This window comes from Chiroxiphia lanceolata, chromosome 3 (genome assembly GCF_009829145.1).
Source record: "Chiroxiphia lanceolata isolate bChiLan1 chromosome 3, bChiLan1.pri, whole genome shotgun sequence".
In the NCBI taxonomy this organism is placed as follows: Eukaryota; Metazoa; Chordata; class Aves; order Passeriformes; family Pipridae; genus Chiroxiphia; species Chiroxiphia lanceolata.
The window spans coordinates 117,125,833-117,144,816 of NC_045639.1; the positions used below are offsets into that span (position 1 = coordinate 117,125,833).

Sequence of the window (18,984 nt, forward strand, 5' to 3'; positions counted from 1 at the left end):
TAACCCTAACCCTGACCCCAAACCTGCCCTCCTTCCTAACCCAAACCCCAAACCTGCCCTCCTTCCCCCCTAACCCTAACCCTGACCCCAAACCTACCCTCCTTCCTAACCCAAACCCCAAACCTGCCCTCCTTCCCCCCTAACCCAAACCTGCCCTCCTTCCCCCCCTCAGCCTCCTGTACCCCAGGAAGGGCTTCCTAACCCCTAACCCCAAACCTGCCCTCCTTCCCCCCTTCAGCCTCCTGGACCCCAGTAAGGGCTTCCTAACCCCTAACCCTGACCCAAAACCTGCCCTCCTTCCCCCCTAACCCTAACCCTGACCCCAAACCTGCCCTCCTTCCTAACCCAAACCCCAAACCTGCCCTCCTTCCCCCCCTAACCCTAACCCTGACCCCAAACCTGCCCTCCTTCCTAACCCAAACCCAAAACCTGCCCTCCTTCCCCCCCCTCAGCCTCCTCTACCCCAGTAAGGGCTTCCTAAATCTAACCCAAAACCTGCCCTCCTTCCCCCCTAAACCTAACCCCAAACCTGCCCTCCTTCCCCCCCCTTCAGCCTCCTGTACTCCAGTAAGGGCTTCCTAACCCAAACCCCAAACCTGCCCTCCTTCCCCCCCCTCAACCTCCTGTACCCCAGTAAGGGCTTCCTAAATCTAACCCAAAACCTGCCCTCCTTCCCCCCCCTCAACCTCCTGTACCCCAGTAAGGGCTTCCTAAATCTAACCCAAAACCTGCCCTCCTTCCGCCCTAAACCTAACCCCAAACCTGCCCTCCTTCCCCCCTAAACCTAACCCCAAACCTGCCCTCCTTCCCCCCTTCAGCCTCCTGTACCCCAGTAAAGGCTTCCTAACACAAACCCCAAACCTACCCTCCTTCCCCCCCCTCAACCTCCTGTACCCCAGTAAGGGCTTCCTAACCCTGACCCAAACCTGCCCTCCTTCCCCCCCTAACCCTAACCCTGACCCCAAACCTGCCCTCCTTCCCCCCCTTCAGCCTCCTGTACCCCAGTAAGGGCTTCCTAAGCCCTAACCCCAAACCTACCCTCCTTCCCCCCTTCAGCCTCCTTTACCCCACTAAGGGCTTCCTAACCCCTAACTCTAACCCCAAAACCTGCCCTCCTTCCCCCCCTAACCCTACCCCCAAACCTGCCCTCCTTCCCCCCTTCAGCCTCCTGTACCCCAGTAAGGGCTTCCTACCCCTAACTCTAACCCCAAAACCTGCCCTCCTTCCCCCCTAACCCTAACCCCAAACCTGCCCTCCTTCCCCCCTTCAGCCTCCTGTACCCCAGTAAAGGCTTCCTAACACAAACCCCAAACCTGCCCTCCTTCCCCCCCTCAACCTCCTGTACCCCAGTAAGGGCTTCCTAACCCTGACCCAAACCTGCCCTCCTTCCCCCCTAACCCAAACCCCAAACCTGCCCTCCTTCCCCCCTAACCCTAACCGTGACCCCAAACCTGCCCTCCTTCCTAACCCTGACCCCAAACCTGCCCTCCTTCCCCCCCTAACCCTAACCCTGACCCCAAACCTGCCCTCCTTCCTAACCCTAACCCAAACCCAAAACCTGCCCTCCTTCCCCCCTAACCCTGACCCCAAACCTGCCCTCCTTCCCCCCTAACCCTGACCCCAAACCTTCCCTCCTTCCCTCCCTCAGCCTCCTGTACCCCAGTAAGGGCTCCCTACCCCTGCCCCCCAAACCTGGGCTCTGGGCTGTGCCCCCAGCCCGCCCCGTTCCCCTCGTGCCCCGCAGAGAAGCAGCTTTTCCAGCTGCGGGCCCACATGTACCAGGCCAGGAGCCTGTTCGCAGCCGACAGCAGCGGCCTCTCCGACCCCTTCGCCAGGGTGTTCTTCACCTGCCAGAGCCAGTGCACCGAGGTGAGACAGACGGGGAGGGAGGGAGGGAGGGAGGAGGGAGGGAGGGAGGGGTAGAGGGGTGGAGGGATAGAGGGATGGAGGGGGAGAGGGAGGGAGGGGTGAAAAGATGGAGGGAGGGATGGGGGGGTGGAGGGAGGGATGGAAGGATGGAGGGATGGGTGGAGGGATGGATGGAGGGATGGAGGCGTGGATGGAGGGATGGATGGAGGGATGGATGGAGGGGTGGATGGAGGGATGGAAGGATGGAGGGATGGGTGGAGGGATGGATGGAGGGATGGATGGAGGGATGGAGGCGTGGATGGAGGCATGGATGGAGGGATGGATGGAGGGGTGGATGGAGGGATGGAAGGATGGAGGGATGGGTGGAGGGATGGATGGAAGGACGGATGGAAGGACGGAGGAGTGGAAGGGTGGAAGGGTGGAGGGATGGAGGATGGAAGGATGGAGGGATGGAAGGATGAAGGGATGGAAGGATGGAGGGATGGAAGGATGGAGGGATGGAAGGATGGAAGGGTGGAAGGATGGAAGGGTGGAAGGGTGGAAGGATGGAGGGATGAAAGGATGCAGGAATGGAAGGATGGAGGAATGGAAGGATGGAAGGATGGAGAGATGAAAGGATGCAGGAATGGAAGGATGGAAGGGTGGAAGGATGGAAGGATGGAGGGATGGAAGGATGGAGGGATGGAAGGATGGAAGGGTGGAAGGATGGAGGGATGAAAGGATGCAGGAATGGAAGGATGGAGGAATGGAAGGATGGAAGGATGGAGAGATGAAAGGATGAAGGGATGGAAGGATGGAAGGGTGGAAGGATGGAGGGATGAAAGGATGCAGGAATGGAAGGATGGAGGGATGGAAGGGTGGAAGGGTGGAAGGATGGAAGAATGGAGAGATGGAAGGAGGAGGGATGGAAGGATGGAGAGATGGAAGGATGCAGGAATGGAAGGGTAGAAGGATGGAAGGATGGAGGGATGGAAGGATGAAGGGATGGAAGGATGGAGAGATGAAAGGATGGAGAGATGGAAGGATGGAAGGATGGAGAGATGGAAGGATGGAAGGATGGAGAGATGGAAGGATGGTGGGATGGAAGGATGGGGGGATGGAAGGATGGAGGATGGAAGGGTGGAGGGGTGGAAGAATGAAGGGATGGAGAGATGGAAGGATGGAGGGATGGAAGGATGGTGGGATGGAAGGATGGAGAGATGGAGGGGTGGAAGGATGGGGGGGTGGAAGGATGCAGGAATGGAAGGGTGGAAGGATGGAAGAATGGAGAGATGGAAGGAGGAGGGATGGAAGGATGGAGAGATGGAAGGATGCAGGAATGGAAGGGTGGAAGGATGGAAGGATGGAGGGATGGAAGGATGAAGGGATGGAAGGATGGAGAGATGAAAGGATGGAGAGATGGAAGGATGGAAGGATGGAGAGATGGAAGGATGAAGGGATGGAAGGATGGAGAAATGAAAGGATGCAGAAATGGAAGGATGGAAGGATGGAGGGATGGAAGGATGGAGAGATGAAAGGATACAGGAGTGGAAGGATGGAAGGGTGGAAGGATGGAAGGATGGAGGATGGAAGGGTGGAGGGGTGGAAGAGTGAAGGGATGGAGAGATGGAAGGATGAAGGGATGGAAGGATGGAGAGATGAAAGGATGGAAGGATAGAGGGGTGGGTTTTGGCTTTGCATGTCCCACCCTCCTCCCCTGGCACAGGCGTCATGGACCAAGGGTTGGGTCGACTGTGGTGGGAGAAGCAGCCCTGGCACTTGGGAATTGCCTCTTCCCAGGAGCCCCCTCCCATCGTGTCCCCTCCATCCCTTTCCTGGGGTTCCCTGCCGGCTTTGGAGAGGCAGGACCCCGCTGAAATGGTCCCAGCCTGAGGGCTGCCGGGATTTAGGGAGCCTGGTGGACACTGGGAATAATTCTCCTTCTCTGCTGCAGGGGTGTCTTTCCCGGGAGAACCCCGGGGGAGAAGCCAAAAAAAAACCTGGAGCAGCCCCTCCCGCCCCCCTGGCACAGGAATTTGCTCCCTTCCCCGGAGCAATCAGGATCTCTCCCGCCCTTTTCCAGGTCCTCAACGAGACCCTGTGCCCGACCTGGGACCAGCTGCTGGTGTTTGACAACGTGGAGCTGTTCGGGGAGGCCCACGAGATGAGGGACGACCCCCCCATCATCGTCATCGAGATCTACGACCAGGACACCGTGGTGAGGACACCCCGGGGGGGGGTTGGGGGGCACCCCTGGGGTCACAGGGGGCGAGGAGCCCCTTCTCCCGGCCCTTGGGAGAGCTCAGGGTTCTTGGGAAGGGCTCGAGGATTCTTGGAAGTTGGTGTGTCCTCCCCTGTCACCTTCCCTGTCACCTTCCCTCTGACCATTCCCTGTCACCCTTCCCTGTCACCTTCCCTGTCACCCTTCCCTGTCACCCTTCCCTGTCACCCTTCCCTGCCACCCATCCCTGTCACCCTTCCCTGTCACCCTTCCCTGTCACCTTCCCTGTCACCCTTCCCTGTCACCCTTCCCTGTCACCTTCCCTATCACCCTTCCCTGTCACCCTTCCCTGTGTCCCTTCCCTGTCACCCTTCCCTGTCACCTTCCCTGCCACCCTTCCCTGTCACCCTTCCCTGTCACCTTCCCTGTCACCCTTCCCTCTGACCCTTCCCTGTCACCCTTCCCTGTCACCCTTCCCTGTCACCTTCCCTGTCACTATTTTGTAGTTCCACAAAATCCCGCCTTTTTTCGGATGAACTTAGAGTATTCGTTTTTGCCTAAAAAGGGGTTTTTTTCCCTCTGAAAAAGGGCTTTCCCTTCTTTCCCATTTGCTGCTGGGCATCCTCTGTCCAAAACAGTGGCTCTTCCTTTGTTCTTCAGCCCCGAGAGAGAACAGAAACCACCCCACCGCCCTCCCGTGTACAAAATTCCTACACGGCCCCAGAAGATTTTAATTTTTTTTAGGAGCTTTTATATCTCCTTTATCCCGGCCCAAAAAAGACCCCGGACATCCAGGTCCGGTTTGGAACTTGGATATCTTGCAATTATAAACAGGGAGGGGCTGGAGCAGGGCCAGGGAAGGGACTGGAGCACAATTCCCGTGAGGAGAGGCTGAGGGAGCTGGGAAGGGGCTCATCCTGGAGAAAAGAGGGATCAGGAGGGAACTTTTCCCGCCCCACAACTCCCTGGCAGGAGGGGGGAGCCGGGTGGGATCGGGCTCTGCTCCCAGGAAGCAGCAGCAGGACAGGAGGGCTCAGCCTCCAGCTGTGCCAGGGCAGGGGCAGGTGGGATATTAGGGAGGATGGGAATTCCCCCTCCTCTCCCACATCCCAATTATTCCTCCTCCTCTCCCACATCCCAGTTTATTCCCTCTCCTAACCCACATCCCAACTATTCCCCCTCCTATCCCACATCCCAACTATTCCCTCCTCCTCTCCCACATCCCAATTATTCCTCCTCCTAACCCACATCCCAACTATTCCCCCTCCTATCCCACATCCCAACTATTTCCTCCTCCTCTCCCACATCCCAACTATTCCCTCCTCCTCTCCCACATCCCAATTATTCCTCCTCCTATCCCACATCCCAACTATTCCCTCTCCTCTCCCACATCCCAACTATTCCCCCTCCTATCCCACATCCCAACTATTCCCCCTCCTCTCCCACATCCCAATTATTCCCCCCTCCTCTCCCACATCCCAACTATTCCCCCTCCTCTCCCACATCCCAACTATTCCCCCTCCTATCCCACATCCCAACTATTCCCCCACCTCTCCCACATCCCAGTTTATTCCCCCTTCCAACCCACATCCCAACTATTCCCTCCTCCTCTCCCACATCCCAACTATTCCTCCTCCTCTCCCACATCCCAACTATTCGTCCTCCTATCCCACATCCCAATTTATTCCCCTTCCAACCCACATCCCAATTTATTCCCCTTCCAACCCACATCCCAACTATTCCTCCTCCTCTCCCACATCCCAGTTATTCCTCCTCCTCTCCCACATCCCAGCTATTCTCCTCCTTTCCCACATCCCAACTATTCCCCCTCCTCTCCCACATCCCGACTATTCCCACCTCCCGGTTATTCCCTTCTCCCAGGAACCACCAGCAGGACAAGAGGGCTGGGTCTTAAACTCTGCCAGGGGAGGTTTAGGTTGGATATTGGGAAGGAATTCTTCCCATGGAGAGGGATCAGCCCTTGGAATGAGCTGCCCAGGGAAGTGGTGGATTCCCCGTCCCTGGAGGTGTTTAAGGACAGACTGGATGTGGGATCAGCGCCACGGGCTGGGAACCACGGCGGGGTTGGATCCAGGGTTGGACTCGATGATCTCGGAGGTCCCTTCCAACCCGGCTGATTCTGGGATTCTGGGATTCTGGGATTCTGGGATTCTGTGACCGCTCCTGTTCTAACCACAACGAGGGGGAGCCGTGGGGTCAATCCCGGAGTCCCCCCCCCCGTGTGGGATCCACCACGCCAAGGGCCGTTCCCACCCCGGTGTCCCCGCAGGGCAAGGCCGACTTCATGGGCCGCACGTTCGCCAAGCCGGTGGTGAAGATGTCGGAGGAGCAGTACGGGCCCCCCCGCTTCCCCCCCCAGCTCGAGTACTACCAGATCTACCGCGGCAACGCCACCGCCGGAGACCTGCTGGCGGCATTCGAGCTGCTCCAGGTACCCCCGGGGCACAGCCAGGGCTGGAAGGGGACAGGGCACGGAGCCGAGCCCGGGAGAGAGGGAAAGATGGGAGGGATGGGGCAGGAGCTGCTGCCTGGCTGGGATCTCTGGGATTGGGAAGGATGGGACAGGAGCTGCTCCCTGGCTGGGCTCTCTGGGATTGGGAAGAAGCTGCTCCCTGGCTGGGCTCTCTGGGATTGGGAAGAAGCTGCTCCCTGGCTGGGCTCTCTGGGATTAGGAGGGATGGGACAGGAGCTGCTCCCTGGCTGGGCTCTCTGGGATTGGGAAGGAGCTGCTCCCTGGCTGGGCTCTCTGGGATTGGGAGGGATTGGAAAGGAGCTGCTCCCTGTCTGGGCTCTCTGGGATTGGGAGGGATGGGACAGGAGTTGCTCCCTGGCTGGGCTCTCTGGGATTGGAAAGGAGCTGCTCCCTGGCTGGGCTCTCTGGGATTGGGAGGGATGGGACAGGAGTTGCTCCCTGGCTGGGTTCTCTGGGATTGGGAAGGAGCTGCTCCCTGGCTGGGCTCTCTGGGATTGGGAAGGAGCTGCTCCCTGGTCAGGATCTCTGGGATTAGGAGGGATGGGACAGGAGCTGCTCCCTGTCTGGGCTCTCTGGGATTAGGAGGGATGGGACAGGAGCTGCTCCCTGGCTGGGCTCTCTGGGATTAGGAGGGATGGGACAGGAGCTGCTCCCTGGCTCGGCTCTCAGGGATTGGGAAGGATTGGGAAGGAGCTGCTCCCTGGTTGGATTCTCAGGGATTGGGTAGGATTGGGAAGGAGCTGCTCCCTGGTTGGATTCTCAGGGATTGGGAAGGATGGGACAGGAGCTGCTCCCTGTCTGGGCTCTCTGGGATTGGGAAGGAGCTGCTCCCAGGCTGGGCTCTCTGGGATTGGGAGGGATGGGAAGGAGCTGCTCCCTGGTTGGATTCTCAGGGCTTGGGAGGGATTGAGAAGGAGCTGCTCCCTGTCTGGGCTCTCTGGGATTGGGAAGAAGCTGCTCCCTGGCTGGGCTCTCTGGGATTGGGAAGAAGCTGCTCCCTGGCTGGGCTCTCTGGGATTGGGAAGGAGCTGCTCCCTGTCTGGGCTCTCAGGGATTGGGAAGGATGGGACAGGAGCTGCTCCCTGGCTGGGCTCTATGGGATTGGGAAGGAGCTGCTCCCAGGCTGGGCTCTCTGGGATTGGGAGGGATGGGAAGGAGCTGCTCCCTGGTTGGATTCTCAGGGCTTGGGAGGGATGGGAAAGGAGCTGCTCCCAGGCTGGGCTCTCTGGGATTGGGAAGGATTGGGAAGGAGCTGCTCCCTGGTTGGATTCTCAGGGATTGGGAGGGATGGGACAGGAGCTGCTCCCTGGCTGGGCTCTCTGGGGTTGGGAAGGAGCTGCTCCCTGACTGGGCTCTCTGGGATTGGGAAGGAACTGCTCCCTGTCTGGGCTCTCTGGGATTGGGAAGGATGGGACAGGAGCTGCTCCCTGGCTGGGCTCTCTGGGATTGGGAAGGAGCTGCTCCCTGGCTGGGCTCTCTGGGATTGGGAGGGATTGGAAAGGAGCTGCTCCCTGTCTGGGCTCTCTGGGATTGGGAGGGATGGGACAGGAGTTGCTCCCTGGCTGGGCTCTCAGGGATTGGGAGGGATTGGAAAGGAGCTGCTCCCTGTCTGGGCTCTCTGGGATTGGGAAGGATTGGGAAGGAGCTGCTCCCTGGTTGGATTCTCAGGGATTGGGAGGGATGGGACAGGAGCTGCTCCCTGGCTGGGCTCTCTGGGATTGGGAAGGATAGGACAGGAGCTGCTCCCTGGCTGGGCTCTCTGGGATTGGGAAGGAGCTGCTCCCTGGCTGGGCTCTCTGGGATTGGGAGGGATTGGAAAGGAGCTGCTCCCTGACTGGGCTCTCTGGGATTGGGAAGGAGCTGCTCCCTGGCTGGGCTCTCTGGGATTGGGAAGGAGCTGCTCCCTGGTCAGGCTCTCTGGGATTGGGAGGGATGGGACAGGAGCTGCTCCCTGGCTGGGCTCTCTGGGATGAAATGGTCGTGGAGATCCCCCTTCCAACCCAAACCATTCCAGGATCCCGTGGGATGGACAAAAAGCTTCTCAGGGTTGGATCCGGGACAAGATGATCTTGGAGATCCCCCTTCCAACTCAAACCATTCTGGGATCCTGTGGGATGGACAAAAAGCTTCTTGGCGTTGGGACTGGGACAAGATGATCTTGGAGATCCCCCCTTCCAACCCAAACCCTTCTGGGATCCTGTGGGATGGACAAAAAGCTTCTCGGGGTTGTGATTGGGACAAGATGGTCTGGGAGATCCCCCTTCCAACCCAAACCCTTCTGGGATCCTGTGGGATGGACAAAAAGCTCCCTGGGGTTGGGATGAGATGGTCTTGGAGATCCCCCTTCCAACCCAAACCCTTCTGGGATCCCATGGGATGGACAAGAAGCTTCTCGGGGTTGGGATTGGGACGAGATGGTCTTGGAGATCCCCCTTCCGACTCAATCCATTCTGGGATCCCATGGGATGGACGAAAAGCTTCTTGGGGTTGGGACTGGGGCAAGATGGTCGTGGAGATCCCCCTTCCAACCCAAACCCTTCCGGGATCCCGTGGGATGGACAAAAAGCTTCTCAGGGTTGGATCCGGGACAAGATGATCTTGGAGATCCCCCTTCCAACCCAAACCCTTCTGGGATCCTGTGGGATGGACAAAAAGCTCCCTGGGGTTGGGATGAGATGGTCTTGGAGATCCCCCCTTCCAACCCAAGCCCTTCTGGGATCCTGTGGGATGGACAAAAAGCTTCTCGGGGTTGGGATTGGGACGACATGGTCTTGGAGATCCCCCTTCCGACTCAGTCCATTCTGGGATCCCGTGGGATGGTTGAAAAGCTTCTCGGGGTTGGGACTGGGACAAGATGGTCGTGGAGATCCCCCTTCCAACCCAAGCCCTTCCGGGATCCCGTGGGATGGACAAAAAGCTCCCTGGGGTTGGGACGAGATGGTCTTGGAGATCCCCCTTCCGACTCAATCCATTCTGGGATCCCATGGGATGGACAAAAAGCTTCTTGGGGTTGGGACTGGCACAAGATGGTCGTGGAGATCCCCCTTCCAACCCAAACAGTTCTGGGATCCCGTGGGATGGACAAAAAGCTTCTCAGGGTTGGATCCGGGACAAGATGATCTTGGAGATCCCCTCTTCCAACCCAAACCCTTCTGGGATCCTGTGGGATGGACAAAAAGCTCCCTGGGGTTGGGATGAGCTGGTCGTGGAGATCCCCTTTCCAACCCAAGCCCTTCCGGGATCCCGTGGGATGGACAAAAAGCTTCCTCCCAGCAGCCGAGCACCGGCTCATGGGGGGGCAGCTCCCGATCCCGGCTCCTTCTCTTCCAGATCGGCCCCGGGGGCAAGTCCGACCTTCCCCCCATCGACGGCCCCACGGACGTGGAGCGGGGCCCGATCCTGCCGGTGCCGCTGGGGATCCGCCCGGTGCTGAGCAGATACAGGGTGGAGGTAAAGGACGGGGATCTGTCAGGGCTGCTCGGGCTGGGAAGCGCTGGAGCATCCCTAAAAAAAACACCGGGGAGCTGGGTCGTGTCCCCCAAAGAGGGCTCGGGGATTCTCGGGCAGCGAGGGTGGGATGTCCCTCTAAAGGGGGATTTCTGTCCAAACCGGTGTGTCCAGCAGGGCCAGGGCAGTGCCCTCCCTGTGCTGGCACTGCTGGGGCACCTCCAGTGCTGGGGCAGCTCTGGGACCTCACAAAGGAGACACAGGGAGGGGCTGGAGCGTGGGCAGGGAAGGGAAGGGAGCTGGGAAGGGGCTGGAGCAGCTGAGGGAGCTGGGAAGGGGCTCATCCCGGAGAAAAGAAGGATCAGGAGGGACCTTTTCCCACCCCACAACTCCTTGACAGGAGGGGGGAGCCAGGGGGGGGGTCGGGCTCTGCTGCCAGGGAACAAGGGACAGGAGGAGAGGGAACGGCCTCCAGCTGTGCCAGGGGAGGCTCAGGTGGGACAGGAGGAGGAATTTCCTGCTGGGAAGGGTGGTCAGGCCTTGGCAGGGGCTGCCCAGGGAGGTTTGGAGTGCCCAGCCCTGGAGGTGTCCCAGGAAGGCCTGGCCGTGGCACTCAGTGACCAGGTGGGCATCGGGCACAGGGGGGATTGCCCGGTGACACCGATCCCACCGTGACGGTGACACTGATCCCACGAGGTGACGCCGGTGCCGAGCCGGGAGCCGCATTTGGGATGGAAAAAAGCACTGGGAGCCACATTCGGGGTGGCAAAAGCTGCTCTGCGGGGTCTCAGGGCAGGGAAAGGGGAAGAAGGGAAACAATTTGGGAAAAGGAGCGTCGAGGGCAGCCGGTGGGAGAGGGTGGGGCCGCTGCAGGTCAGGCGTGGGGTGGGTTTTTTGGGGGCTCAGGGGAGGCTCTGAGGAGGGAGGGAGAGGCCCCTCAGGGACCCAGCACCACCGGGATCCCCTGTGTGGAACACACGCAGACAATCAATATGATCGGGCGACGTTCAATTCATTATTTCAACGAGTTAACTTTTGTGCAGTTTAGTTTGTTCCGGGTGCGTGCTCACAACAAGGGGATTGGGCAACTCAGCCTGTGCACGGGTCTCATGCCTTCAGTTCATGGGATCTGAAGCTCTGTCCACGTGCTCTGAGGTCGCTCTTGCCACCCAAATTGTCTCTCCTACTGATCCGCCTTTAGGGGCTTTCCGAGATTCTGCAGTTGTCTCTTCATCTCCAGTTTCCCAAGACTTTCCACTGTAAACGTACTGTTGTCTCATACCTTGTAACTATAAGCACACAGCTAACAAGTTATGAACTCACATAGTTTCACACAGTCTATAATGATACAGGGGGTTAGGCCCAGAAGAGTTAACTAAGAAATTTGGGCCTGCAGACAAGTTACCAACATCCCAAACGATCTGTGCTCGTTCTGTTCTACTTACTGGACCAAAAGCTTAAGAGAACAGTACAGGAACATGTCATAGGCCTAGAGGCAATAAATTAGAAATACAGCAGGATCAGGCAGACATTTGAATAGGAGAAATAGGCCTGGAGCCAGGGCCTTTTCCGAGCTTCAGTGAGCGGGTCAAGAACAATGGAAAGGAAGAAAGGTCAAGCCGAGGAAGATGAGTTGAAGCCCCCAGACCCACCAATATTGAGGGCCAAGAGAAGCACTGCCCCAAACCCCGCCTGAGCTCCACCTGTACTCTGCCTATTATTCATATGCATAGATAGATGTTGTAATCACCTGAATATGCATTTAATCCCAGCTGAAGATTGTATAAAAGTGCCGATTTTGTGTGAAGCCCTCGAGCAAGTTCGTCCAGCGCGAGCTGGCTTTGCTCCCAGTGTTGAATAAACAAATACCTTGCTGCTTAAGGATTAAAAAAAGTCTCTGAGCAGTTTCCCGGGCCGACTTTTCGGGTTCAGTAAGTCTAAACGCCACACACACAGCTCGCAACTTCCGAAGTCACGTCGAGCAAGGCCTACAAAATCTCAGGGGAAACCGTTCGCGCGGCCTTGCTCTCCCAACACCCCTGGGTCCCCCTCCGTGCAGAACCGTCCCGGGGGGACACTCCCTGTCCCACTCGCGCCCTCCCTCTTCCCCCTGCTCTCCCCCCCTCTCCCCAGGTGCTGTTCTGGGGTCTGCGGGACCTGAAGAGGGTGAACCTGGCGCAGGTGGACCGGCCGCGCGTGGACATCGAGTGCGCGGGGCGGGGGGTCCAGTCCGCCCTCATCCCCAACTACCGCAAGAACCCCAACTTCGGCACCCTCGTCAAGTGGTTCGAGGTGGTGAGTGGGGGTTTGCTGGAGGCCTCTGGGGCTGTGGGCGCCGTCCCAGTGGGATCCTTGTCCCGAGGGATCCGAGCCGGGCGCTGCTGGAGCAGCTCCGGAGCCATTCCGGGCAGTCCCTGCTCTGGGCACTGCTGGTTCTGGGCCCCTTCGCGGTCACCGTCACAGATATCCCAAATCCCATCCCAAACACCATCAGAGACATCCCAAATCCCATCCCAAACACCGTCACAGATATCCCAAATCCCATCCCAAACACCATCAGAGACATCCCAAATCCCATCCCAAACACCGTCACAGATATCCCAAATCCCATCCCAAACACCATCAGAGACATCCCAAATCCCATCCCAAACACCGTCACAGATATCCCAAATCCCATCCCAAACACCATCAGAGACATCCCAAATCCCATCCCAAACACCGTCACAGATATCCCAAATCCCATCCCAAACACCATCACAGATATCCCAAATCCCATCCCAAACACCGTCACAGATATCCCAAATCCCATCCCAAACACCGTCACAGATATCCCAAATCCCATCCCAAACACCATCAGAGACATCCCAAATCCCATCCCAAACACCGTCACAGATATCCCAAATCCCATCCCAAACACCGTCACAGATATCCCAAATCCCATCCCAAACACCGTCACAGATATCCCAAATCCCATCCCAAACACCATCAGAGACATCCCAAATCCCATCCCAAACACCGTCACAGATATCCCAAATCCCATCCCAAACACCGTCACAGATATCCCAAATCCCATCCCAAACACCATCAGAGACATCCCAAATCCCATCCCAAACACCGTCACAGATATCCCAAATCCCATCCCAAACACCGTCACAGATATCCCAAATCCCATCCCAAACACCGTCACAGATATCCCAAATCCCATCCCAAACACCATCAGAGACATCCCAAATCCCATCCCAAACACCATCCCAGACATCCCAAATCCCATTCCCATCCCAACCACCATCCCAACCACCCCCATCCCACTCCCCATCCCACTCCCCATCCCAACCACCCCAAATCCCACTCCTCATCCCAACCACCATCCCAACCACCCCAAACCCCACTCCCCATCCCAACCACCCCCTCAGACACCCCAAACCCCACTCCCTTTCCCAACCACCATCCCAGCCACCCCAAATCCCACTCCCCATCCCAACCACCCCCTCAGACACCCCCCATCCCACTCCCCATCCCAACCACCCCAAACCCCACTCCCCATCCCAACCACCATCCCAAACATCCCCCATCCCACTCCCCATCCCAACCACCATCCCAACCACCCCCCATCCCACTCCCCATCCCAACCACCCCAAACCCCACTCCCTACTCCCAAACCCCACTCCCCACCCCAACCGCCCCCCCGACCCCCCGTCAGGACCTGCCGGAGAACGAGCTGCTGCACCCTCCCCTGAACCTGCGGGTGGTGGACTGTCGCGCCTTCGGCCGCTACACCCTCGTGGGCTCCCACACCGTCACCTCCCACCATCCCAACCACCCCCCATCCCACTCCCCATCCCAACCACCCCAAACCCCACTCCCCATCCCAACCACCATCCTAAACATCCCCCATCCCACTCCCCATCCCAACCACCCCAAATCCCACTCCCCATCCCAACCACCCTCCCAGCCACCCCAAATCCCACTCCCTACTCCAACCACCCCCTCAGACACCCCAAACCCCACTCCCCATCCCAACCACCCCAAACCCCACTCCCCATCCCAACCACCATCCTAAACATCCCCCATCCCACTCCCCATCCCAACCACCCTCCCAACCACCCCAAACCCCACTCCCCATCCCAACCACCATCTTAAACATCCTCCATCCAACTCCCCATCCCAACCACCATCTTAAACATCCTCCATCCCACTCCCCATCCCAACCACCCCAAACCCCACTCCCCATCCCAACCACCATCCCAACCACCATCTTAAACATCCTCCATCCCACTCCCCATCCCAACCACCATCCCAACCACCCTCCATCCCACTCCCCATCCCAACCACCACAAACCCCACTCCCCACCCCTCTCCCCATCCCAACCACCCCAAACCCCACTCCCTACTCCCAAACCCCACTCCCCACCCCAACCGCCCCCCCGACCCCCGTCAGGACCTGCCGGAGAACGAGCTGCTGCACCCTCCCCTGAACCTGCGGGTGGTGGACTGTCGCGCCTTCGGCCGCTACACCCTCGTGGGCTCCCACACCGTCACCTCCCACCATCCCAACCACCCCCCATCCCACTCCCCATCCCAACCACCCCAAACCCCACTCCCCATCCCAACCACCATCCTAAACATCCCCCATCCCACTCCCCATCCCAACCACCCCAAACCCCACTCCCCATCCCACTCCCCATCCCAACCACCCCAAACCCCACTCCCCATCCCACTCCCCATCCCAACCACCCCAAACCCCACTCCCTACTCCAACCACCCCCTCAGACACCCCAAACCCCACTCCCCATCCCAAACACCCCCTCAGACACCCTCCATCCCACTCCCCATCCCAACCACCATCCTCAACACCCTCCATCCAGCTCCCCACTCCAACCACCCTCCCAACCACCCCAAACCCCACTCCCCATCCCAACCACCCCCTCAGACACCCCAAACCCCACTCCCCATCCCAACCACCATCCCAGCCACCCCAAACCCCACTCCCCATCCCAACCACCCCCTCAGACACCCCAAACCCCACTCCCCATCCCAACCACCCCCTCAGACACCCCAAACCCCACTCCCCATCCCAACCACCTTCCCAACCACCCTTCCAACCACCCCCCCGACCCCCGTCAGGACCTGCCGGAGAACGAGCTGCTGCACCCTCCCCTGAACCTGCGGGTGGTGGACTGTCGCGCCTTCGGCCGCTACACCCTCGTGGGCTCCCACACCGTCACCTCCCACCATCCCAACCACCCCCCATCCCACTCCCCATCCCAACCACCCCAAACCCCACTCCCCATCCCAACCACCATCCTAAACATCCCCCATCCCACTCCCCATCCCAACCACCCCAAATCCCACTCCCCATCCCAACCACCCTCCCAGCCACCCCAAATCCCACTCCCTACTCCAACCACCCCCTCAGACACCCCAAACCCCACTCCCCATCCCAACCACCCCAAACCCCACTCCCCATCCCAACCACCATCCTAAACATCCCCCATCCCACTCCCCATCCCAACCACCCTCCCAACCACCCCAAACCCCACTCCCCATCCCAACCACCATCTTAAACATCCTCCATCCAACTCCCCATCCCAACCACCATCTTAAACATCCTCCATCCCACTCCCCATCCCAACCACCCCAAACCCCACTCCCCATCCCAACCACCATCCCAACCACCATCTTAAACATCCTCCATCCCACTCCCCATCCCAACCACCATCCCAACCACCCTCCATCCCACTCCCCATCCCAACCACCACAAACCCCACTCCCCACCCCTCTCCCCATCCCAACCACCCCAAACCCCACTCCCTACTCCCAAACCCCACTCCCCACCCCAACCGCCCCCCCGACCCCCGTCAGGACCTGCCGGAGAACGAGCTGCTGCACCCTCCCCTGAACCTGCGGGTGGTGGACTGTCGCGCCTTCGGCCGCTACACCCTCGTGGGCTCCCACACCGTCACCTCCCACCATCCCAACCACCCCCCATCCCACTCCCCATCCCAACCACCCCAAACCCCACTCCCCATCCCAACCACCATCCTAAACATCCCCCATCCCACTCCCCATCCCAACCACCCCAAACCCCACTCCCCATCCCACTCCCCATCCCAACCACCCCAAACCCCACTCCCCATCCCACTCCCCATCCCAACCACCCCAAACCCCACTCCCTACTCCAACCACCCCCTCAGACACCCCAAACCCCACTCCCCATCCCAAACACCCCCTCAGACACCCTCCATCCCACTCCCCATCCCAACCACCATCCTCAACACCCTCCATCCAGCTCCCCACTCCAACCACCCTCCCAACCACCCCAAACCCCACTCCCCATCCCAACCACCCCCTCAGACACCCCAAACCCCACTCCCCATCCCAACCACCATCCCAGCCACCCCAAACCCCACTCCCCATCCCAACCACCCCCTCAGACACCCCAAACCCCACTCCCCATCCCAACCACCCCCTCAGACACCCCAAACCCCACTCCCCATCCCAACCACCTTCCCAACCACCCTTCCAACCACCCCCCCGACCCCCGTCAGGACCTGCCGGAGAACGAGCTGCTGCACCCTCCCCTGAACCTGCGGGTGGTGGACTGTCGCGCCTTCGGCCGCTACACCCTCGTGGGCTCCCACACCGTCACCTCCCACCATCCCAACCACCCCCCATCCCACTCCCCATCCCAACCACCCCAAACCCCACTCCCCATCCCAACCACCATCCTAAACATCCCCCATCCCACTCCCCATCCCAACCACCCCAAATCCCACTCCCCATCCCAACCACCCTCCCAGCCACCCCAAATCCCACTCCCTACTCCAACCACCCCCTCAGACACCCCAAACCCCACTCCCCATCCCAACCACCCCAAACCCCACTCCCCATCCCAACCACCATCCTAAACATCCCCCATCCCACTCCCCATCCCAACCACCCTCCCAACCACCCCAAACCCCACTCCCCATCCCAACCACCATCTTAAACATCCTCCATCCAACTCCCCATCCCAACCACCATCTTAAACATCCTCCATCCCACTCCCCATCCCAACCACCCCAAACCCCACTCCCCATCCCAACCACCATCCCAACCACCATCTTAAACATCCTCCATCCCACTCCCCATCCCAACCACCATCCCAACCACCCTCCATCCCACTCCCCATCCCAACCACCACAAACCCCACTCCCCACCCCTCTCCCCATCCCAACCACCCCAAACCCCACTCCCTACTCCCAAACCCCACTCCCCACCCCAACCGCCCCCCCGACCCCCGTCAGGACCTGCCGGAGAACGAGCTGCTGCACCCTCCCCTGAACCTGCGGGTGGTGGACTGTCGCGCCTTCGGCCGCTACACCCTCGTGGGCTCCCACACCGTCACCTCCCACCATCCCAACCACCCCCCATCCCACTCCCCATCCCAACCACCCCAAACCCCACTCCCCATCCCAACCACCATCCTAAACATCCCCCATCCCACTCCCCATCCCAACCACCCCAAACCCCACTCCCCATCCCACTCCCCATCCCAACCACCCCAAACCCCACTCCCCATCCCACTCCCCATCCCAACCACCCCAAACCCCACTCCCTACTCCAACCACCCCCTCAGACACCCCAAACCCCACTCCCCATCCCAAACACCCCCTCAGACACCCTCCATCCCACTCCCCATCCCAACCACCATCCTCAACACCCTCCATCCAGCTCCCCACTCCAACCACCCTCCCAACCACCCCAAACCCCACTCCCCATCCCAACCACCCCCTCAGACACCCCAAACCCCACTCCCCATCCCAACCACCATCCCAGCCACCCCAAACCCCACTCCCCATCCCAACCACCCCCTCAGACACCCCAAACCCCACTCCCCATCCCAACCACCCCCTCAGACACCCCAAACCCCACTCCCCATCCCAACCACCTTCCCAACCACCCTTCCAACCACCCCCCCGACCCCCGTCAGGACCTGCCGGAGAACGAGCTGCTGCACCCTCCCCTGAACCTGCGGGTGGTGGACTGTCGCGCCTTCGGCCGCTACACCCTCGTGGGCTCCCACACCGTCACCTCCCTGCGCCGCTTCCGCCTCCGCCCGCCCCCCGCCGAGGGGCTGCGGGACACGGCTCAAGGTACGACCGCGGGGGACGGGGGGGGGGTAAAAAAAGGGGGAAAAAAAAAAAAACGGGAAAGAAAAAGGGGAGTTGGAATTTTTGAAACGGCAAAAAAAAAAACGACCAAAAAAATCGCGGGAAATGGAATTTTTTGATTGAGTTGAGCGGTGGGTTTCGCCCTAAATTAGGGTTTTGGTTCGATTCATTGATTTCCCCTTTGTTTCAGTATTTTAAATATCACGGGTTTAGTAAATCAATCCCCTTGATGGTGGTTTTATTTTAATTTTAATTTTAATTTTAATTTCAATTTTTATTTTTACTTTTATTTTTATTGTTATTTTTATTTTTATTGTTATTTTTATTGTTATGTTTATGTTTATTTTTATTTTTATTTTTATTTTTATTTTTATTTTTATTTTTATTTTTATTTTTATTTTTATTTTTACTGTTATTTTTACTTTTATTTTTATTTTTATTTTTTTTACTTTTATTTTTATTGTTATGTTTATTTTTATCTTTATCTTTATTTTTATTTTTACTTTTATTTTCATTTTTATTTTCACTTTTATTTTTATTGTTATGTTCATTATTATTTTTATTTTTACTTTTATTTTTATTTTTATTTTTACTTTTATTTTTTGCTTTTATTTTTTTACTTTTATTTTTATTGTTATGTTTATTTTTATCTTTATCTTTATTTTTATTTTTATTTTTACTTTTATTTTTTTTACTTTTATTTTTATTGTTATGTTTATTTTTATCTTTATCTTTATCTTTATTTTTATTTTTATTTTTACTTTTATTTTTATTTTTATCTTTATCTTTATTTTTATTTTTACTTTTATTTTTATTGTTAT

At 57.8% G+C, this 18,984-nt stretch overlaps 1 protein-coding gene across 1 annotated transcript in view; it reads left to right on the forward strand.

Moving 5' to 3' along the window:
• The window catches only part of OTOF (otoferlin), a 161,696-nt gene that overhangs the window by 119,607 nt on the left and 23,105 nt on the right, over positions 1–18,984 (forward strand). Inside the window, exons 31-36 of the mRNA XM_032683676.1 lie at positions 1,745–1,869; positions 3,932–4,066; positions 6,360–6,521; positions 9,894–10,013; positions 12,144–12,305; positions 17,983–18,138. Of these exons, the coding sequence (XP_032539567.1) occupies positions 1,745–1,869; positions 3,932–4,066; positions 6,360–6,521; positions 9,894–10,013; positions 12,144–12,305; positions 17,983–18,138 (860 nt within the window). The remainder of the gene's footprint in view (positions 1–1,744; positions 1,870–3,931; positions 4,067–6,359; positions 6,522–9,893; positions 10,014–12,143; positions 12,306–17,982; positions 18,139–18,984) is intronic.